The 23,103-nt window shown below is 40.7% G+C and overlaps 1 protein-coding gene across 2 annotated transcripts; it reads right to left on the minus strand.

Moving 5' to 3' along the window:
- Positions 1–570: 570 nt before the first annotated feature.
- Positions 571–21,429, minus strand: top3a (DNA topoisomerase III alpha). 2 transcript variants are annotated; one of them, XM_055651246.1, is made up of 19 exons: positions 21,180–21,429; positions 20,050–20,109; positions 19,147–19,220; positions 17,646–17,721; positions 17,335–17,443; positions 16,452–16,595; positions 15,771–15,941; positions 15,253–15,353; positions 13,960–14,034; positions 13,128–13,210; positions 12,382–12,589; positions 10,669–10,854; positions 10,099–10,228; positions 7,898–8,011; positions 7,008–7,173; positions 5,472–5,615; positions 4,306–4,428; positions 3,562–4,223; positions 571–2,246 (listed from the first exon to the last, which is right to left on the minus strand). In XM_055651246.1, exons 1-19 carry the CDS (start codon positions 21,315–21,317, stop codon positions 2,122–2,124), a joined length of 2,889 nt encoding a protein of 962 aa, XP_055507221.1. In that variant the 5' UTR covers positions 21,318–21,429; the 3' UTR covers positions 571–2,121. The 2 variants fall into 2 exon arrangements, with proteins under 2 accessions (XP_055507221.1, XP_055507222.1); XM_055651247.1 differs by lacking the exons at positions 20,050–20,109; positions 21,180–21,429 and having other exon boundaries at positions 17,335–17,441; positions 19,147–19,223.
- Between the last annotated feature and the right edge of the window lie 1,674 nt (positions 21,430–23,103).

The following is a 23,103-nucleotide window of genomic DNA, read 5'->3' on the forward strand; positions in this document are numbered from 1 at the left end:
CATATATTGAGACCAATTCATGCCAATGTGCACGGTGAGCACTGTTATATAAATTGTGCTTCCTTTACTAGGATCCTAGGACAGAAGGAATCATAGCCTCAGAATTAAAGGATGGTACTTCAGGAAGGAGATGGGGAGGAATTTCTTTAGTCGGAGGGTGGTGAACCTGTGGAATTTGCCGCAGAAGGCCGTCAATAGATATTTTTGAGGCAAAGATAGATAAATTCTTGATTAGTACGAGGTGTCAGGGGTTATGGGGAGAAGGCAGGATAATGGGGTTAGGAGGGAGTGATAGATCAGCCATGATTGAATGACGGAGTAGACTTGATGGGCAAATGGCCTATTTCTGCTCCTATCACTTATGACCTTATGATACCCGAGTAATTTAAGAATAGCAATTATTAAATTTTACCTAAATGATGTCTGAAGGGATTAGGGTTGTCGAGCAATAAGAAATTATATGATTGTATAATCTTAATTGTACCTTTAATAGAACCGATATTCAGATTTTCAGTATATAATTTTTTGCTTTTGAGTTACCGATATTCTTGAAAGATCAAAAGGAAAACATTTTGCCTTTTTAATGTTTAATGATGTAACAAAGCATTCATGTTCTAGTTTCAGCAGAAAATCTGATTTATTTAATTGGCCAATTTACTCATTTCATTCAGTGGAGTTTAGGACCACATGAAATCATTATAAATGATCAACTGTTTTCACTAATCACAATGTTGAAACCAGCTGGGGAGTGAATAACTCCCAGCTGTCTCTTTGTACAGTTGGGAAATCTGATTGCACCACCCAAATTACAATTCTATTTCATTCCCTGCTAAAAATGTTCCACGTTGGGATGGAATCCCTGTGTTAATCATACAAGAGACAGTCAACATATCGGTACATCTTGAGAGGAAAACAAATCACGCTTTCAGTTAAACCATGAGAACAGAAATACACTGAAAAAGCAAATTAATTTATTATTTGAAATAAAACCACACTTAACAGCCTCTAATATTAAAATGAATTTTAATTAATCCAAGTCTTGGTGGACTCTCGGGTTTACTCAATTCTATCTCTTCAATTACTTTGCTCTCTATTATAACTTCAGTTCTCTGGTTCAATGCAACCTCCCAATGTGTTGGTGATAGTTACGTTCACACTGCTAAATGCAGCCTGATACTACACTGTGACACATCATTCCCACCAGTGTTACGCCCTAATATTATACAGTGCAACCCTGCATCTATCTTTGCTGTATCCAGAGAATTCTGTGCCTATCAATACCGCATCAGTGAAATAGTGCTGTAATCATTAGTGCACTACCCCAGTATTATATAGGATTAACACAAGCCACAATAAAATGTAAAAGGAGAATGGCTGTTCTCTTCCCCATGGAAGGAAATTAGGAAAATAAAGCATCTGCATTTCTACTGCACTTCACTGAAAGCCATTTGACAATGCAGCCATTGAACGATTCCGTATCCATGGTACATCGTACAACATCCACAAGAGATAATACAGTAACCTAATATCTCTCCAAAAATAGAAACTTAATTCCCTGCTGGACATTTACAAGTGATTTATCCAAAAATCAAATGCAAACGTGCTGAACTGGAACCTAAACTTATGATAACACAATGACATAACCAAAAGTTACCTTCGCATTTAAAGGTGCCAAAATCAAATCCTGAGCTCTTAACTAACTTTAAACATTCTGACTAAAACAAATTGACGTTCTTACAGCTCTTCTACTCCTCAGATGCTAAGGTGTATCATCTCCAGAAAAGCTTGATTTGATAGAAGCAATACCATTCCATGAATAAAATCCACCCATGGAGGACTGAGCAACTGTTCCTGGAGGCAGGTTAAGTAATGGATTCCATTCTGCCTCTCACTGTAACCCGGCACCCAACACATGGGATGACAGAGTCCAGGCAACCCACTCTCCATCATCGAACAATGAACTCTGAACTCTATATTAAAGATCATATAATGCAGTACTCCTTATGAAGGATCTGGTTAGTATCAGTGGGAAAGATCAGGAGAACTGAGATGAAGATGACAGTTTTCTCTGCAGGCACTGTACCCAGTTTATGACAAAATGTAGGTGGGAAGGTGAGAGGGTCACCGGTTTTGGGGGCACTTTGTCCTGGTGTGCCCTGGCTGATGACAGAGCCCGCAGGACCGTGGCTTCTTTGCTGTGGGTCCATTCTGGAAAGAATTTCTATCCAGACGATTAGTTATTGATCCTGAAATAGAAAGAATACAATTATATCATTTGATTTGAACATCCCAGGTATTCCTTTATCAATGAATGACCTGAAATTAAGTACAGGCTCAAATACCTATTCAGCTGCTTTTAGTATTTAACTGGTGGGGCCATTCACAGCTCATTGCACATCTCAGTCAGATCTGCAACCTGGCATTACAGCTTCCCACAGTAGCTTTGGCCCAGCACAATGAACAATGTAAACATCCTAAGGTAGTCTATGAATGTATTTAGTAGACAATTCCCAACCTCTATTTCAATAAACCGTAAACCATATTCTAAAAAACACATGCTATTCATAAACATTGACCAAGTGGCTCATAGCAACTCATGGCACTGCATTGAAAACCATGGTCGCAGGTGGCATTTTAAGAGCTTTCATTTGCCATTGAGTATCGCACAAAATTGACTGGTGGTGAAGTGAGGATATTACTAGTATTGTCCAATAATAGTAGAGCTGCTGCCACACAATGGCAGAGACCCAAGTTCAATTCACGCCTTGGCTAGTATCTGTTTGCACATTCTCTCTGCGATTGTGTGGATTTCCTCCATGTACTCCAGTTTTATCTCAAAGATGCGAAGGTAGGTAGGTTGCTTGGTAAATGGCTATTGTGAATAGCCCCTGGTGTGTAGGGGAATGGTAGAATTTGAGGGTAGTTATAAGAATGTAGGATGAATTTAAAAAAATCGAATTAATGTAAGATTGCAGGTAGTCCACGGTTACAATAGGGTTCCTTCCATTTCCAAAAATTGCTCGTAACCCAAACCGTTTGCAAGTCAGAAATGAAAAAGTGTGTGGGAATCATGGAAACGGCTGTGATTGGAGAGCAAGTTGGTGTGGGAAAAGCAGCTGTCAGCTGGTCTTAGTTACTCAATGACTGGTCGATGCTGCTGAGCGCTCTGGCTCAGCTCAGCTTGACACAGCTCTAATTATTGTGGCTCAGGGAGAGGGCTGGGGAAGAAACAAAGTGGAAATGCCCCATTTCCACCTGGCAGAAGATGTCTGTGGCCCCGCAGTAGCAAATTCAGCAGCGTTCATCCTCTTGCTCCCTCGAATGTTGTTTTTATGCATGGGGTGCCCACAAGTCTAGTGTTCGTAACCCAGGAATAGCCTGGGTAGCCCGTGTTTCTCTGAATATGATTAACAGTTTTTGAAAAAGAGGTTGGTAATTGTCTATGAAATACTTTCCTATAGTGCCTTAGGATTTGTTCGTATAGTTCATTAGTAAATCGGTGGTTAATGGTCAGTATAGTTTTTGTGCTGTACTTTTCTGTTACTCTATTACGATGCTTACCAGGTAAAGCGTTCTCATCGGCCCACTGAAAGAAGCCACACTGCTGTTCTCTGGGTTTGGAGCAGGTATGGAATGCCCGTCCCTTGTTGGGTCCATCTTTCTGCACTGTGCGTGTGACAGCTGGCTGGTTGCATGTGCACATTGTTTCTCCTACACCAGAGGTCCCCCTGCTTTCAGCTAGGCGGATGTTTCCTGTATCTGTGTTCGTATTGCCCCTGCCAACAGCTCCTCCATGGCTTCTCGATTCCCCACCGTCCTGCTCGGCCCACAGAAAAAAGTTGCAATTGCCCACGTTGCACTTGTAAAACTTCCGTCCCTGGTTTGGTCCATCCTTGCGGACTGTCAGTAGGAGTGCGTTCTGACCACAGTTGCACATAACAGCATTATCATCACGTGCAGTCACCGATGGAATGGTTCTAGATACTGGGCCCACAGCCACCGTTGGCACAGCACCTCCACGGTTTCTGGGCCTCTTGTTCACGTGATTCTCTGGTCTGTTCTGCGACAAATGGTTGGCTGTTTGATCGTTCAAATGGGATGGTCCACGTAAATACCTCAGGTCCAGGATCTCCCTCAACATCTCGTCACAACCTCCAATACAGCCGACGAACTCCAAGGGGACCAACGGGGGCACGCTGCCTCGCTTGAACTTAAACTTTAACCTGAAAATTCCGAACAAGTAAAATGAATACGTTTTCTCAAAATAAAACAGTAAGGCTTAGATTTATCTTCTTTAGTCCTTACCTGTGCACTGGGTGTGGCTTACATGTGGGACAAACGCTCTCATCCTTGCTGACCCCAAGGACAGAATCGGGAAACCAGACTGCAGACCTGCAGCTCGGATATCCGGTACATGAAAGGTACGTCCTGCAGCAAATACAAAGAAAACACAATGAACGCAACGTCCCGCACTGTCACAAGGTGAATAGGAACTGGCAATATATACCAATAGCCCAGCATAGCAACAGAATTACATGCATTTATACAGTACCTTTAACACAGTAAAATATCTTAAAGTGCATCACAGCTATGCTTTCAGAATAATAAAATAATTTCAGTGAGGTACATAAAATATTAAGACCTGGTCACTGAGATGGGTTTTAAGGAATTTGTTTAATGAAGATAGAGAGAGATATCTGTATAGATTTTTTAAAAAGAGGCTTAATTCACTTTGATAAAAATATAAAACAGGAGCAGAAGAATTAAATTAAGGAAGCAGGAATAATAAGTATGGAGCCGTTGTCAGGATTCATTTTCCCATCCCTTATGTTCTTCGCCCCCACCCCAAACTCAATTCTTTATTCACAGGATTTATTTCCCACAGTGCCTACACTTGCTATGTTCATTGGATTGCCCTCACACCTTACTGTGTTCACAGAATTTATTTCTTGCCCCCTTATTCATTCCTTCATGTGAACATACTAAGTGGTAAGGTATGAACTATGGTGACTGATTAACATGAATGACTGGAGCATTAACCATTAAATTAGGAGGGATTATAAACAGAAACACAATTGATTAAATTGACAGTGCCACCACCAGGCTAATTTACCAAAGGTATTCACACGCTGGAAGAGTGTGGCATGTTTTTTTGTGGACATTTATACATAAAAAACAGGAAAAGTAGCCAGAGATACGACTGGAGGGGAGTGGGGGTAAAGAGGAGAGAGGGAGTGGGCAGATAAGATGTAGATGAAATATGAACCATTGCGTCACAGGGGAATGGATGATGGACAAGCACAATTTATAAGTGAAAAATGTAGTAAAAAAATAAAGTGCAGATCATCCATGAACTGAATGGCCATCAAGCTCAGAGGAAGAAACTATTCATTGCAGGAACAAATTCCCAACTCCCGTTCTTGTGCGATTGGCATTAGGGCTTCATGTTATCTTCCTATTCAGTTACTTACCCTCCATCTTTCTTTGGTTTGAGAACCATGTCCCTGCCGCACTGGGGGCATTTTCGAACAGGTTCCGAAATCTCCATCTGGAACTCTTCGGATGGTGTAATTTCTGTCATCTCCCCCAAGTAATGGGAGAGAGCCTCATCCAGCCTATCAAAACAACACCAAACATCTAGTCTGTAGGCTTCATTTTCAGAGATTAGAATAAAAATGTTCCACATTCAGTTCTTCTCTTGTAATATCCATGCCATGTGCTTCATGGAGGCAAAGCTCATGATCAATACAAGATCTGGTAACCAAAATGTAACAAAGAAAATAAAGGAGAAAGCAAGATGGTAGTTACAAGTCAGGAAAACAGGAGAGAACGTGAAAGCTGAATGACAGGGAGGGATTGGGAGTTTTAAGGAGCCTCACAAGAGGGTGGGTTGATGGTTCAGGGAAGTGGGCTTAGTGAAAGTCTACTGTTATGCAAGACTATGAGGGAATGGGGACTGCCAAGATGGGAAGAGCAAAGGAACCTGCAAGATGGAGAGGGATGATGGAGCAGGGTATAAGGGTCCATGAGAGTTCAGCAAATTCCTAGGATGAAGAGGCCCTTGGCAGTATAGTAAGGAGGGAAAGGAGATGGGGATGCTCATTGAGAGGCTCGTCAGTGGCAGAGAGTACAGCTGTTAAGCTTGTTGTAGAGGGGGCAGTCATGGACTTGGTCAGCACAGAAATGGGTGATGGAAATAGGGTCTGCCAATGAAGGAGGCCATCAAGGATAAAAGGAAGATAGAATAAGAGGACCTGCTGGGCATGGGAAGTGGAAGGAAAAGTGGGAGTACGAGGATGACGGATAGGAAATGGCCACCAATGGGAGGTGTTGCAAGGAAATGAGGTAAGATAGTAGGTGAGTAAGTGATGCAGTAAAATGTGTGTGGCTGCACTAAAGAGGTGGCACCCTGGAAGGAGGAAAACGATGGGGGGGGATGGGGATTGGAAGATCACCATATGGGAAGGAGAGAGAGCTGGCACTGATGACAAGAGAGGGGATGCTCTGGGAATGGGAGAGAGATTAAGACATTAGTGGCAAAGAGGGTGGGCAGATTGGCACTGAACTGCCTTTTGACTCAGAATTTACAATCAAAAGGAAAGGAATCTCTTCTGAAATTTCTTTCCACTAATTACTTGATAGCCATGTGTCTGCTTGGATCAACGCTAAGAGGATCTGTTAACTATTCTCATGGCCATACTCATATTATAATAAATTAAAACTAAAAGACAACATAAAAATAAGGAAAGCTAGAGTCAGTTAAACTAACCATGACATTATCAGATTGCCATAAAAACCCAACCGATTCAGTGAAGTCTCTTTAATAAGAAAATCTGCTGTCCTTACATTTGGCTTCAGGCCTAACCTTTAAGGCTGACTCTCCACTCTGAAGAGGCATTTTAAGACAGTTTTACCTAACTGTATAAGACAATGAAAACTAGCAGAAAATGGCCCCTTTGCCAACAACACTCACATCCCAAGAATATTTGGTTTATACAAATACTCACTTTTTTGCTTTTGCCACGGCTGCGATGAATACCTGCTTGTATTTCTGAATATACTGATGCAGCACACTAAACTTTTCTTTCTTCCCTTCGCAAATCAGTTTCAAATTTGCCTCAAGCTCAGCTCTTAGATCTGGCTTGGACATCTCATATCCCATGGAATCATAACCTACAGTAGAGACAAAAATAATCACAAGCATAAAAAAAATGGACAGCAAATTTAACAGCAAAAAAAAATGAACAAAGTGATAGTGGGTTCTTTATAAAGTAAGTCCAGGGAATTGATAAATGCTAATATGGAGATTACAAATGACTTAAACAGGTAAGTTGTTGCACCAATCTTCACTGCAAGTCAGAATACAAGTCACACCCCAGAAATAGCTGTAAATCTGAATCTAGAAGGTGGGAGGAAAATTGGAAAATTACAAAGCCATTGTACTGAACAAATTGTTGGATCTGGGGGCCGCCAGAAACATAGATTCTGATGGATTTCATCCCAGTACCTTAACATAACTAATTATTGTTGATGCATTGGCTTTATTTTTCCAAGATTTCCTGACTTCAGAACAAGTTCCAGTAGGTTAGAATATATGAATATATATTCTAACCAATATATATTTCCCCCCCCACCCCAAAAAAAAGAGACAGAAAGGATATTATCATCTATCATAGGGAAAATATTAGAAGAAATTATTAAAGCAACATAGCAGGCCACTTAGAAAAATGGTCAAGTTCCTCGGTGTAAATATCACCAATAATTTGTCCGGATCCAATCACGTTATATCTTCAAAAAACACAGAGTGCTGAAGTAACTCAGTCGATTAGGAGGGCGGGCGGGTGGGGGGAATGATAAATGTTAATATCACAGATTTTAGAGCAGTTTCTTCTCTTACCTTCCACTAGACCCATTCCCAATTCCCCAGGGAGGAATCGCTGCTCTGGAGTCAAGCCCACATACATTCGGGATTTGATCGTCTCAATGTGGTCTGCATGAGTGGCATCAGTCCCTGAAAGAAAATAAATGCACATGAGCAACACAGCTCCACAGCACAGGCCTCTAACATGTCACACTCATCAACATTGGGGCACCAAGACCCGATCTTTACCAACCAAGAACCTAATTTTCCATTACAGTTATCCTTCGTTATTATGGACCATATGGAGGAGGAATGGTGTCCGTTATTGCAGATTATCCTCTATAACCGGGTAATAGTTTGCTCTAACGATCTAGCGGTCAGTCTGTGAAGTAACATAATGTTTTGAGATACAATACCCTAACCCCAATTCTTTTTAACAACTAAAAATGTATCTTTATTACTGCAGGCTAAAAATACCAAAGGCTGTTTGTTACATTGTTTAATAGTTAAGTGTCTATCCCATCAATTGCTTGTCAATTTCAGTGCCGTGTCAATTTCAATAGCCTCCACAGTGTAACAAGCAGCCTATGTTCTTAAAGATCTTAAAGATAACCAAAATCTGTTATAAGGAGGTCTGTAATAATGAGGGTTTACTGGATGTCATAGCCAGGGAATGTGCAGCATGAAACAGGTCCTTCGGCCTACTGGGTCCATGTTGACTATCGAGCACCCATTTACTAGCAATGTTACAAAATTTTGAGATTTAAAAAATCAAGTCTGCAATTTATCCCATCAGATAAAGCATAACAATAAGTTTAATTTGACACCTAATTCACTTTCACATCTCAAGTAATAAAAAAGTTATGGCCATTTTCATACTCGGAAATTAGCATCTTGTTCCCTATTGATTTTCTATGGACATAACAAAAAAGCTGTGATCGTGGACAGTCAAAAGCCCATAACCTTCTTAAAAATTAAGAGAACTGAATGAAATTTTCAGTTATCATAGATTGAAGCATTCTGAAACAAATATAAAAGAATCTTACTTGGATGACCTGAAATTAAAGCATATAATTAGTTAGTTACCCAATTGTAGCTAATTTCAAACTTCAATCACTAGATCTAAACATCTATCCATTTCTTAATAAATGATTAACATTTTTAAATAGCCCAAGTGTCCAAATAATATTCACAAATAATTCACAATAAAATGATTTTTAAATCTCATTTACATCAATTTATAGGCCAAATGGAAGGAATTTAGTGTTCATTTGCTGTAAATTAAAGTCAATTTAAATCGGCTTTCTAGTGGGTTCCTGTGAACGCGCTGGTTTAGAACGTTCACATTGCGCTGGATTTGTGCCCTCAAGTGCCCAGAAAAATACTGCGGGATATAAAGAGCCCAAAATGAACTACTCGCTATAGAAAACTTTATATACAGGGTTATATACAAGCCCCATTTAATGTAAAAATAAGGTACATACCTTTAATTGTTTGCTTTATAAAACCCTGGGGCTGCGAGAGGTTGCGGAGTGAGAGAGTGATTTTTAAACTACTATAAATATTATACAAGGCCATAAAAACTAATAATACCTTTTGCGACGGGGTCTTTCAGCGATTTTCCGTTAATGATTTACTAGGCTGAACATTTTCGATTGGAACAGCCTAGTAAAAATCGCGTTTTAAACCCGCCCCCTCTAAACAGCGCCAAAATCACACACACGGGGTAGGGCAGATGCTCAGCCACGATTCAGGTAGGTTTTGTAACATACCTACATTTACACTAATGCTATGTTAATCCATCTTTATATTTTCTTCATATTTTCATTAACTCGTTCCCCCAGATTATACCGCTCATCTGCACACAAGTGCCAATTTATAGTGGCCGATTAACCTACCAATCCACGCATCTTTGTGAAATGGGAGGAAACCAGAGCACTAGGATAAAACCCACACCGTCTATGGGAGAACATACAAACCCTTCCACATGTACAATCAAGCCATGGAAATGTCTTCACCCAAAGATAGGAGTGACCTATGTGGTAATCAGAAACAAGAATTTCCATTCCATTCTTCAAGGACATGAAGTGATTGGTGCCTGTTGATTACAGCTAACTAATCACAGACCAAGCAAAGAACTAAAAATGCTGGTCTTCACAGTAAAGGGGTCACAACATCCAGTCAGTGAGATGAGAACAAGAGGCACCAAATAAAGAGAACTTGTGTTTCAGACTTACCTATACCATGCTTCTCCATCAGGGCAATTAGATCAGCTTCAGTCAAGAGTTGGGGTGGACTTGTCTCGCCATCAACCATCTCAATAGTGGTCGGCTGGAATTTCTTCCCCCTCTCAAACACTGGTATAATCTAGAACAGACAAATTATGATCATAATCACAGGAACTCTAAAATAAATAATTTTTGTTACCAGTCGTACAACAAATACGTTGCATGAACTTTAGGTGAGCATTGCTTTTGAATGTAGAGACATCACAGATAGATATAAACCCATTATATTTTCCATCCCCATCAATGAATATACTTACAACAGGTCTATCAGTTTAAGGTCACTGTAAGTCCAGAGTTCTGGAACAGGAATACCTCTTATTCTAGAAATGTTGCGCTTAATTATCGCCCACATTCCAGAATAAATAGAATATTTTATGGTACACGTGGCTCTAAATTTGTTTAAAGGGTTTCACACTTTCCTCCTGTCTGAAAGAATGAAGGTATTCTCTAAAGCAATAAACCGCACCATGCTAGAAACAAGGAATTAGGTAATGACTCATTTTATTCTTTCTACAATACCTTAGCATTCCATTTGTCATATGGATAAACATCGAGATAATTCCGTGCAATAATCATAAGTCCATGAGCAACAAAACATTCTCCTGCAATGTCAATTTCCACTGTGGTTTCCTGTCCCTGTGCATCCTGAGAGCAACAAGCCAGAAAGTGGCGAACAATAAACTCATAAAGACGCTGCTCAGTTCCCTAAAAATAAATTAAAATTCACAAATGAGTTACATGTACAAAATTGGTTCTGTATTAATTTGAAAAATTGAATATTATCAATTAGAAAAAAACTTCAATCACAAGCTTTTCATATTCAGGAAAGAAACTGCAGTTGAAGTTCACCCCTTCCCCTCACCCCAGGATTTTGCTGCCTCTTTTAACCTAAGCCAATCACGGGAGCATTTATTTGTCATATGTTTTACTTGTGGGCGGAGCAACAAGGCAAATTCCTTGCAAGTGAATACTTGGTCAATAAACTTATTAATTAATTAATTCATTCATTTGCACTGGATATGAACCGAAATAATGATGTTATTTCTTGCTGCAGTTTTACAGGTACATTAGACAGAACAGCAACAATAAATATACAATAAATTAGCATTCAATTAAACTAGACCACAATAGTGCAAAAACCATAGCATGTAAAGCAAATATAGACTTCCCATCGGTAACAAAACGAAAATATCACCAAAGCCCTTTCCTTTGCATCTAATACAACTCCAAATATATTCTGTAATGTTCTAAAATGCATAATAAATACAAAATATTTATAATTACTACAATTTGTAACCTTATGGTCCTCACCCCCCAGCTCTCTCTCCCCCTCCTCTGCACCCTCTTCTTTCCCCTCTCCTCCTCCACTCCCTCCCTCTCCTTTCCCCTACCCTCAGTTACTCCATGCCCCTCTCCCCTCCCTACCCCCCTCCTCTCCATCTACCTCCCTGCTCCCACACTCCTCACCTCTCCCCTATCCCATTCCCCCACTAAACAAAATGTTTAAATTACATTTCTCATTTTCCTCTCCTCCTCCTTCCCGGAACACCGCCGCCCCCAGACCTTGCTCCAGCCTCAGCACCGTGGTATTTTCTAATCCTGCACAGGCGGGGAGACTTTCAGTTATCCGCGTGTGCGGATTTTAAAATAACTGAAAGTCAGTCAGTCACTATTTGAGGCTGCGGTCTGGAGCCGCGGGACCGTAGCTGCAGTCCCCGGACCCTGCACCGGCTCGAACCCCAGCCCAGGGCCCGGAGCCGTGCTCGGGGCCCAGTACGTGTCCGTGTCTAGCGTGCTTTTAACAGTGAGTCTTTTTTATGTAAATGAGATCCCGTTGTGATGTCATTGTGGGGTGGAACACTGCTGACGGGCAGTTTATGTAAATGAGATCCCATTGTGACGTCATATGCTGCTAACGGCAAGTGGGGCGCTGTTTTACATTTTTTTAAGTTTAAAATGTGAATAACATAAATTATAACATCAATCTGATACTTGATAAAACAAAACTTGATAAAAAACACACCACAGGACAATTGTGGGTAAGGTGGTCCAAAAATTGTAGCGCTATCGTGTACCATTTTGGCGTAGTTCCGGGAACACCGGATATACGCAGACACGCACACACGTAGACAGAATCACAAACAAGATGAGAGTTTTAATAATATATAGATAGATAAGCGAATGGGATCACACCAACACAGAAGAATTCAAAAATACTAGAAGAGCTAATACCTGTAAGTTGCTGGCATATTTAGTCGGATGGATCGGTGGATGGGCCTGGTCAGATTTGTTTCCATTTCGAGGGTTTGGCCCACCTCCGTCCAAAATACCTTGTGCAAATGCCCCCCAATGAGAGTCCACGGTTTGCTGTTGCACCAACATGGAGAGGTTCAGGTCCTTGGGGAAGATATTGGTTTCTGTACGAGGGTAGCTGATGTATCTGCAGAGGTAGGAATAGAAACAACAATGTGTGCTTAGAAACTGAGCTAGGTATTTGTTGTCACAGGAATTCTGAGCTCTCACAAATCTTTAGTGACCCCTAAATAATTGGTCTGGACATAATGATTGAGGACTATTTGACTACATGGACAATGGTAGTACATCTAAATTTGTCCCAGTTGTCATGTATTAACCAAACACGGTAACTCAGCGGAAGTGAATTAATTAATCAAGCCAAGGATCATCAACTTCTTCGAACACAGTCCACATTTATTATCAGAGATCACACATAGGGTATTTAATATTCTGAGTGGTTCAGAGTACATATATTCAGTGAGACAAACAGAGAATAAGAAAATATGACCCAAGACCATAAGCATGTGATAAAGGAACATTTGGTACCGTTTAGAGGGAGTTGAGTCATAGTATTGACCTAAAGAGAGAGTTATGGAGTAGGATGTCAGAAAGTTCAAAACGTTACATAAAAAGATGCTGGAATTACTCAGAGGGATCAAGTGCAACAGCATAAAGACTCTCACCCTTGGGTGTACAACTTCTCTGCTATCCTCATTGTCTCCTTTGCATTGATTTTTAACTTCCTTGAAGCCAGTTTCTCCAATTCCTGTTTTGTAAACAAGTGTTAATTTTTCAATTAAATTCCGTTTCCAGTTCTTGTTCATCATTCATAAACATTCTTCTAATAGCAGTGCCCTTAATATAGTAAAGGATTGCAAAAAGTTTAATAAAGGCAAAGCAGTAAGCAAGTTTGAGGTTGAGAGAAATTACCTAAGTAGACAAAGTCAAAGAAGCTTGAGACAAGCACAGGTTCAATACGATAGGACCCTGGTATCTCATTCTGTGGAAGCATAGTTTTCAATCAAGGGACATCACCTTTAACATGCCTATGGGAGCACACGTGTAAACCCCCCATTATTCGTCAAGCAGGGAGAATTTTGATGACTGTTTTTGAAGCTTGATCTTTCTTAAATTCAGGGGATAATACAAGTTGATGATAAAGCAAATATTTATGATGAGTGTATGTAGGTATTGTGAGGCAGTAACAAGCAGAACAAGCTAACAATCCATAGGGAAGGATTCCAGCCCACGCCCAATACTTTTATGTATACAAAATATTCCTGGACAATCAACAAGGGCAGGAATTTTGATTAGAGAGATTGTAATTGTAATTAATTTATTGGCCAAGTATAGGGGAGGATAAGACCGTGGAGACATACGACAGTGAAGAATTAAATCCAGAAGCTGACACTTAAAAGTCACGAAACAGCATGTCTGAAGCACACTTTTATTTCTTATTAAATTAAATTATTGTAGCATTTCATTATATAATTTGTGCTACATCAGGATACACACCACAGTTTCAAGAGGTAAAGGTCTCCATTTGCTCTTCGGTTTAGTAAATACATCAAGTACAGTAGCAACTGGATCCTGTGATCAGGAAACAAGAAAGAAATCAAGATTATGTAGTAAAAAACAAAAGCTTTACAAAACTAAGTATTAATTACCTATTTCTTGTTTTATGTTAATACCAACTCATGGAAGCAGACAAGAAGCTGTATGTGAAACACCTTCACAAAGAAAGTTGACTTATTGCGCTTAATGACACAAAATGGTTTATTTTGATGTTGAAAGATATTTACTCAACTTAATTCTCTCCCAGTTTTCTCAACCCCAAAATACATCCAATCAAACTAATGTGGAATTTTGATTATTTCTGCCTAATCGTCTTTGCAATACATTTCACACCCTCCTCAACGTTCCATGAAGAGGTTTCTCCTGTCCACGGCTAAATCTTTTTAAATCAATTTTATCCCCAATCTCTCTTGGTACTTCAAATGCAGGAAATTGTTTGTTTTTATATAGTAGGTCCCTTTATTCAAATTACAATAGTGCCACATTGCACTTGTGCAATGTGTTTGCATTTCTTCAGGCAGCATCTTACGGAAGCTGTACTGCACCCTTCATAAAAGGTCCAATTTAATTTCAATAGCATGAAGTCCATTGAGTTTCAGATAAAGTTTTATAAACACTTATTTTTCTTCTTGGCATATATACTTAGGATTATGTTTATCTAAACCTGCTCTATTAACTAAGCCTAAAATGTCTACTTCCAATCTGCAAAAAGTCCTGATATAATGCTTTCTCTCTCTACAGAAGCTGCCCAAGCTATAGAATATTTTCAAAATTCCTTTCCTCCCCCACCTACAGCCATGTCAATCAGGCAAGTTTCCACCCTAAATCCTTCTGCTGTCCCCCACCCCTAATTCTATTTCCATCACATCATAAAACCACACACTTTTTATTAAACCAAAATGCATCAGCTCACTCCTGCTGACAGTACGTTTTTCCATGCTAACATCACCCATTTCCAGTTTCCTTTCACTTACAGAATTAGCTCAATCTATTTTTGCAAATGTTGACCCATCTGTGGTGAGCTTGCATCCAATGTATTGATCTCCAAAAGTGATCACAGAGGGGAAGCTTTTGTGACACACCTACCTACTCCAAACTTCAGTAAACAGCAGAAAATTAAAATTCTTCATTTCCTTCTTTAAACCAATTTTTTAATACAGTTTGCTATCCTTCCCAATCTTCAAATATCTTACAGATTCAAGAACAATAATTCAGATGTAAACTCATGCTCACCTCCATGCAAATCTGGTAAAGTACAAGGCATGCCGTGTGGTTGAAAAGCCGATGTCTTTTCCAATTAAATTCTACATTGCCATCTTCATTCTCGTGGGTAACTAAGAGACAAAAACCCCCACCCAGTGACATTTAGTACAGTAAACATGTAAAAGGTTATAAGAACAAACCTAGAACCCAGACATCCCAGGCAGTGCAACCACATAATAGAAGAATCTGAACTGAGGGGATTATTTAGAATAGTTCTTGTCCCAGTGGTCCTGTTACATAATCCTTCAGATCTGCCACCATCTGGGGCTAGGTGACATGCATATCTAACATGAATTTACAGTACCTATACCCCAATTGCAACACTTTATTGCAGAATGTACAATCTTGTACTTTAAAGAGGAAGCAATGTTATTCTACCTTCCTCTTCCTTTATTCAATGGACTATTCAACCAAGGGGAAGGGATAATACACCAGTTTACTTGTGGACATGTTATACATTTTCAGAGAGGTTCAGAACGACATCGTACCTTTGATTTTATAGAATGTTTCTTGAATAAAAGCCTGGATTGCTTTGAAACGTTCAACCACAAACCCCAGCGTTGGAAACTGGCAGCTGCCGTAGCTGATGAGCTGATTTGATAGCACATTTGGAAATATTTTCTGTAGTCGCAAGGTTTGAAACCGGGTGAAAGAAGCACCTATGGAGAAATATCATGCAGCTCATTTCAGAAAGGAAAGGAGATGGGTTCAAAAAGGCAGCTGGAGGCCTCAAATACATCATTAGGGGTGGGGGTGGGGGTGGAGGTGTAATGGTTCACCTGGGAGGCCGGGAATAGGGAGTGGCATGATTACAGGAATACAGGTGAATATTAGGGGTAGGAAAGAGAGATTGCTGGAATGAAGAGACAAAAGGTTACGGAGAAGATGGTGAGCAGATAGAAAATAGAAAATAGAAAATACAATGGATTTGGAGCAGGGTGGGAGGAGGTAAAATCTCAGCAGTAGAACTACAGATCGGAGAGGTGGACAAATGTTGGCATGAAACCACAAGAGCACAGTAGAGATTTTGAACCTGGAGTTGTTGGTGGGTGTACCACACATGGTAGGAGCAGGCGTGCTAAGTGAACCAACTTGCAGATTAGTTAGCTTGCTTCACATGGGAAAGCTCAAGCAAACATGAAAAAAGAAGTATAAGTTAAGCCTCTTACCTATCCTAAGATCCAACTCCTGCCTTACATCAACAGCATCATTGATTTTCTCGTCAGGTTCCACAAGATTCTCGTAGGCTTGTCTGATGGAATTTGGTGTAATCTCAGAAAATCGTGCACGCAGCACCTGCAGGTTGGGCTTCACTGTCTCAGGAAAGAGTATGCAGAGTGAACACCGTTAACAAATTCAGTCATCACAAAGTATGTAACAAAATGTTTCAACAATACAACAAAACTTTTCTAGAAACAATACATCTATGAACAGCCACAGCCTCGCCTCATCACAGTCCTCAACAAATCACAAATCCTCGGGGTGGCACAGTGGTACTGCCTTACAGCGGCAGAGACCCGGGTTCGATCCTGACTATGGGTGCTGTTTATACAGAATTTCTTCGTTCTCCCTGTGACTGCGTGGATTTTCTAAAGGCGTACAGGACTTGTAGGTTAATTGCCTTCTGTAAATTGTAAATTGTCCCTAGTGTATAGGATAGTGATCCTGTACAGAGTGATCACTGGTCAGTGTGGACTCAGTGGTCCGAAAGGCCTGTTTCCATACTGAAGTCTAAAGTCCAAAAAGTCTAAATGTCACCCCGACAACAATGCCCTCTCCATTCCCCATGGACAATAAATACTTACAACAGTGCCAGCATTTGGTACACATGACAACAATAAACAAACACCAATCTTGCGAGGCTCCTGATAGCCAGGAGAGATTAGAAGGCAGAATGGCTCCAAGTATTGCCAAGCCTGCAAGGACCCTGATTAACATTGACCCTTCCTATCAGCCCTCTAAAATGAGACACATTAATGATTTTTTTTAACATATTACTGAAAAGTACAGGCAAGTTACACTAGTAGAACCCAGAAACATGTGCATAATTACCTGCTTTACACACTTGAATTATTTCAAATCCAATGTTTTCCCCTTCACGATCACAATCGGTCCAAATCACCAGGGCCTGACATTTCCTCACTTCTCGCTCTAGGGTTCTCTTGAAAATAAACAAAATTAAAGAAACAGCTGCAATAATTAAACCCTACAGATATAACATAAACCATCTACTATCACCTCAATTATTACTTGATCAAGTTAAATGCAGAGTAAAATTCATTCTAGGCCACGCCATGGACAGGTACAAGTCCAGTGAAAAGCATATACAATACATAATCCTGATAATATATTAATAAATATACCTTAATATCCACATAGTTTTCTGGACAATACTTCTCAACCTCAGCGTCAAAGAGAGTCACAGGATTACAGCTACGCCTAGATATTGGAAACAAAAGCCACTGAGCAAAATCCAGACAATCTAAGAGTGTTAAACGGTACAAATCATTTTTTGTTTTAAAGGACAGAACAATTCTAATGCATTCTGATAAGATAAGCAGATAAACAACAGTCTGAAGAAAGGTTCCGATCCGAATCATACTTGACCCACTGAGTTACTCCAGCATTTTGTTAAACAAAAAGTATTTTTGAACAAATAATTTGTCGTTTGCTCAATTTTAATTTTCAAACTTAGATCAGTTAAAGTCAAGAAGCGGTTTATAATAAATCGATGGACACCTGATTATTGGGCTTTAATGGTAGTGGCTAACTATTTTGATCCCAGACTCACGATCCAAAACACTCTGAATGGTATTTATTTAAGAAGGAATGTCTCAAACTTCCCAAGTGATCTTCACTGGTCATAGTCCAATATTCAGTTTCTCACCAAGCCCGGTGATAAAGCACCAGCTTCGTGAAGTCTTACAGAAGGTCCTGTGGGGAATCTGGATGCTGATCACTATCAGTGACAACATTTGTTTTAATAAACAGTAACAACCCAGCTAGGCAAATTTCATTCTTTGAAATAACTGTAATCAAATGTATTTATAATTGCACCAGTAGTTTCCAGTGTTTCAATTATTAATTTTAAAAATTGTTTTCATAATATGATTAATGTTAATAGTTTTGTCATTCGGTTGTTCAAAGGATTCTGAAAGCTATTTCAGCCTAAGAGAATGCCTAAACCAGCTGTCAATGCCTCAATTATTAGGAGCTGGATGAGGAATTTGTCTGTCTATCATTAAAGCCATTGACAGGCAGCAATAACCACATTACGACCTCATACATCCAGAAAATGCTTAGGTAAGTACATTTTTGGAAATGGTTAACATGGGTAGTTGGGCAGGCAGATGTGTTCAGGATCACAGGGCTATGGGAATAGGTTTCAAATTTCCCAGTGCAGAGATCTGCCCCCTGACTGCAAACACCTTTGAGAAGTCTCATTAAGATCTACAAAGTTTCCAGTGCATATAAGCCACATCACTGAACTAAATTAGCATCGGCAGAACCAACCAAGCTGGAATTGTCAAAGCTAGAGGACATAGCCTTAAGGTGGGAGGCAAAGTTAAAAGGAGAAGTGTGGGGCAAGCTTTGTTTTACAAGAAAGTGGTGGGATATTCCACATCCAAAATTGAATTGTTCCCGTTCTCGCACGAACACATCAGCCAACTAGATTAAGTCATGAAAATCTTTGTAACATTTACATATTCTGCACTTTTGCTGCAACTGTGTTTTTTTCAAGATCAGTCTGTTTCATTAATATATTTTGGAGTTTTAAATTCAAACCATATCATCTAAAAAATATTGCAGCATGCAAACCTGACATGCTTGTAGATTGAATTTTGTATTTAAATAAAAACTTACCATTTCTGAAAAGGTGCTTTGAATTCTAACGCAAGTAAGTGACCCGAAACAGAAGTCATCACAATAGAAATATTCTGCATATTTGGAGATATGAGGGAAAGACAGAAATAGCAAATTCACTCATTACTTATAGTAACATAAACTTTAGAATACTTTTTATAATCTTTGTGATTCTTACTCTTACACATTATTTTCAAACATTGTACTTTCAATGAAAATGTACTTTCAATCATTCCTTGATAAAAGACCTTTTGATTCAACAACACGTTAATATTAAACAATCTTACTGCAGGATCTGGTTCCCAACATGCGGTGTCTGCCAGTGTGATACCTATTCAAGATAACGTTATATACCAACACAGAGTCGGATGTTTAACTTACTGGTTGATCATTCTTTCAAAAATAAAGGAAGTTATGGATACCTTCCGACAAAGCCAGTTTGAACTTTTGTTTTAAAATCTTTCCATATGGAACTCAAACTGTGGTGTTTTAAACCCTTCATCCATGTTCTACCTTCATGAATTCTTCCCTAATTTTCGGAAGCCTAGGGAGGTCAGTCCAAATACTTTAAAAAATAAATACCATCCTTTCTTTCAATTGGATATCTTAGAAACAGAAGCATTAGATTATGAGTGCTATATTATCTAAAGTTACACCTGCCTCACTAGGTATTTTTAAACTAAACTCAGAACGAAGCAGTAGTGTCATGGCCTTTTCAGATACTCAATACATACAGCCATTCTGTGACAACAAACCAGTTCTGCCATCAAGTAAAGCATATTCAAGAAATGGGGGGGGGGGGCGGGGGGGCTGTAGAGGGACAAAAAAGGAGCAATTCACTTTTCTCTTCTACCAGTCACCCTTGCACCCATGTTATTAAACAGGAGGAAAATGAAGACATACCTGACCAAGCATATTACATTCATACTCATAGATCTTGTTGAATTTTGAAAACCCTTCTCTCTAGATGAGGCAAAAACAGGAACATTATTGATGTCAATATTCAAAACACAGCAGAATGAAAATCTAAAATAAAACCAGAGCATGTTCAGGCAGCACCTGCAAAGAATGTTTAAAGAGCCAACAATTCAGGTTAATGAAGAGTAGGAAAAGGACAACCAGATTTGGTGTGAAATATCCACAGTGGTAGTGTTAGAGTCTTAGTCAAAGAGTGATACAGCCAGTGGTGGACTGGCCAGGATGTCAGCTTGCGAGATTGGAAAGTGATGAAGTGGGCCCCCTATATCAAGTGGGCCCCTGATGAAGTGGGCCCTCTTTGCCTCCTGGCAACCAATATTTTTAGACCCAGTCCGTCACTGGATACAGCAGATGGGAAGTGGCAAGGATTTCTGGTAAGTGAGGAGGTCAGGAAAGTGAGGGTGACCTTCTGTAGGATACGGAGATGAAGGAGGGGGTGATGAATCTTAAGCAGGGTGGGGAGGCTTTGAGATTGATGGCTATACTGTGCCTGGGTAGTTGGCATTGAGGTAGTCAGGGGTGGAAATAGATTAGGAAGGGAACGAGTTTGGGGGGGGGCAGAGATTGATCAGGGGTGAAGGTTATCAGCTGGAGGTGGGGTTCATAAGGGAAGGGTGGGGGTTGATCAGGGCAGGAGCGGGGATTAATCAGGGCAGGGGTCGATCAGGGCAGAGTTGGGGGGTCAGTCAGGGCAGGGGTCGGGGTCAAACAGGCCAGGGGTGGAGTTGATCAAGGTAAAGGTGAGGTTGATCAGGGAGGAGGTTGGCCGAGGGAGTGGTGGGCATCGATCAAGGAGGGTGGGGTTGATTGAACTAGAAGAGATGGGGTTTGAACAGAGAGAGATGGGGGTTGATTGGATAGGGAGGGGAAGGATGGGGTCTATCAGGGAGGAGAGGTATCGCAGTGAGGGGTAGGGGTTGATTGGACAAGGGAATGGGGGGGGGGGGATGAGGTCCAACAGGGAGGGGTGAGATTCAACAGGGAGGGGTGGGTTGAGCTGACTGATGTAGAGAGAATTGCTGTATGTCCCAAATGGGAAGAGACCGGACTCCTACCCTCCGGGAACGTCCAGCCGACATGATCTCTGCGATGGCTTTGGCCGCGTCATTTTTCTCAGCCACACACAGAACCTGGCGGGCCTGCAACCGGCGACCCCTAACGCTGCTCATCGTGCGGCTGAGCACCGATATCATGCCGTGCTGGAGCGGGGCCCTGGGCTAATTGCGTCCCTCTCGCCCGCCATCAGCGTTGGCGCCACCGGCCCGCCCGCGCGCGCGCGCGCCCCCTGCCGCCCCCAACCGTCGCCGCGCGCGGAGAGCAGCGTCGCCGCCAACAACGTAACCTCACGGCGAAGGACTCAAAGCACTGAGGTAACTCAGCGGGTCAGGCAGCATCTCTGGAGAACATGTACACACGACGTTTCAGATTGGGGACCCTTCCTCAGAATTATTGGTGTAGAGGGGGAGTATGTATGCAATGCTGGTTTAAACCAAGGTAGACACAACAAGCTCAGCGGGACAGGCAGCATATCTGGAGAGAAGGAATGGGTGGCGTTTCGGGTCGAGACCCTTCTTCACACTGGTTAGGGATGAAGGGAAACGAGAGATATAGACGACGATGTGGAGAGATAAAAAAATAATGAATGAAAGATATGCAAAAAAGTCACGAAGATAAAGGAAACAGGCTATTGTTAGCTGTTTGTTCGGTGAAAACGAAAAGCTAGTGCGACTGGTGTGGGGGACGGATAGAGAGAGAGGGGGAATGCCGGGTCTACCTGAAGTTAGGTAAATCAATATTCATACCACTAGGCTTTTAGCTGTGTATATACACATATATGTATGTGTGTATATATACACACACTGAACTTATTTATTTGCTTATTATATTGTTTACAGTGTACTCTTTACTATGTTTACATGTTCTGTTGTGCTGCTGCAAGTAAGAATTTCATTGTTCTCTATACGACAATAAAACACTCCTGAATCCTGAGAAATCTAGAAGAGAGGTGGGGCAGGACAAAGCCTGCCAAGTGACAGGCGGATACAGAAACAAAAAGAACTGCATATGCTGGTTTACAAAGAAAGACACAAAATGTTACAGTAACCTCAAACAAAGGAAAGCAAATATCACCTGAGGGGACCACATGAGTGGGGGACAATCACATTACAGACTAATCGCAACAATCGCATTCTGGGGAAGGTTCCCATCCGAAATGCTGCCTATCCATGTCCTTCAAAGAAGCTATGCCAGCTCTTTCTGTCGACCACACCTTGACTGACTGGTTCATCGAAACATTTTGGAGAATGAGTCTTTATACCGAACGTCTTCAAACCCCCTGCACAATGGTGCCTTCCCATTGCTAAAAGTCCATGATGACATACTTGAAAACATGGGCCATTTTCCATATCTCGAGAGTCATTTTTAAGCAAAGGCTGACATCAATTTGATATTTGGCATAATCTTCAGTGTGCTTGCACCTTCTTTGACTATCTGTGAAAAGAATGTTTGATGATCTAGATCTCTCTCCTGGTACAAAGTTTATCATCTCTCAGGCACTAAAAATCAACACCCTCTTATATGCTTCTGTGACATGGGTTACTTACGGTTGAAGACTCAAAGTTTTGATGCAACACTCACTGCACATCATCATCCCAAACTACTGTAGGATAATTGAACCAATATCACTGTCCTCCTGTCTAAGGCCAACATCATCAGGTTTAATGTTCTAATTACTCTAAAAACAACCAATTAACAAGAGGAGAGGAGAAATGATTCATGGATTCTACACGCCTACCTTGGAAAATATAAAATATAACATCCCCAATGACTCAAGGAAATTCTGGTCCGTGACCATTCTAAGTGGAGAAGGAGAATTAGGAATGGCCTAGATAACCTCTGAAAATACTCACTACCTGCCCCATCAGTACTTTCTGCTCCACCAATGATATAAATTGCAGGTCTTTCATTGGCCTCAGCAGT

The sequence above is a fragment of the Leucoraja erinacea genome, chromosome 20 (assembly GCF_028641065.1).
Source record: "Leucoraja erinacea ecotype New England chromosome 20, Leri_hhj_1, whole genome shotgun sequence".
NCBI classification, from domain to species: domain Eukaryota; kingdom Metazoa; phylum Chordata; class Chondrichthyes; order Rajiformes; family Rajidae; genus Leucoraja; species Leucoraja erinaceus.

Bases quoted from the DNA above. Each gene is read 5' to 3' on its own strand.
- top3a (XM_055651246.1), bottom strand. From the start codon at position 21,317: ATGATATCGGTGCTCAGCCGCACGATGAGCAGCGTTAGGGGTCGCCGG. The intron at 20,110-21,179 runs GTAGGAGTCCGG...TGCCTCATCTAG, and splicing joins CGGCTGGACGTTCCCGGAGG to AGAGAAGGGTTTTCAAAATT. The intron at 10,855-12,381 runs GTATTAGCTCTT...ATTTATTTTTAG, and splicing joins AATATGCCAGCAACTTACAG to GGAACTGAGCAGCGTCTTTA.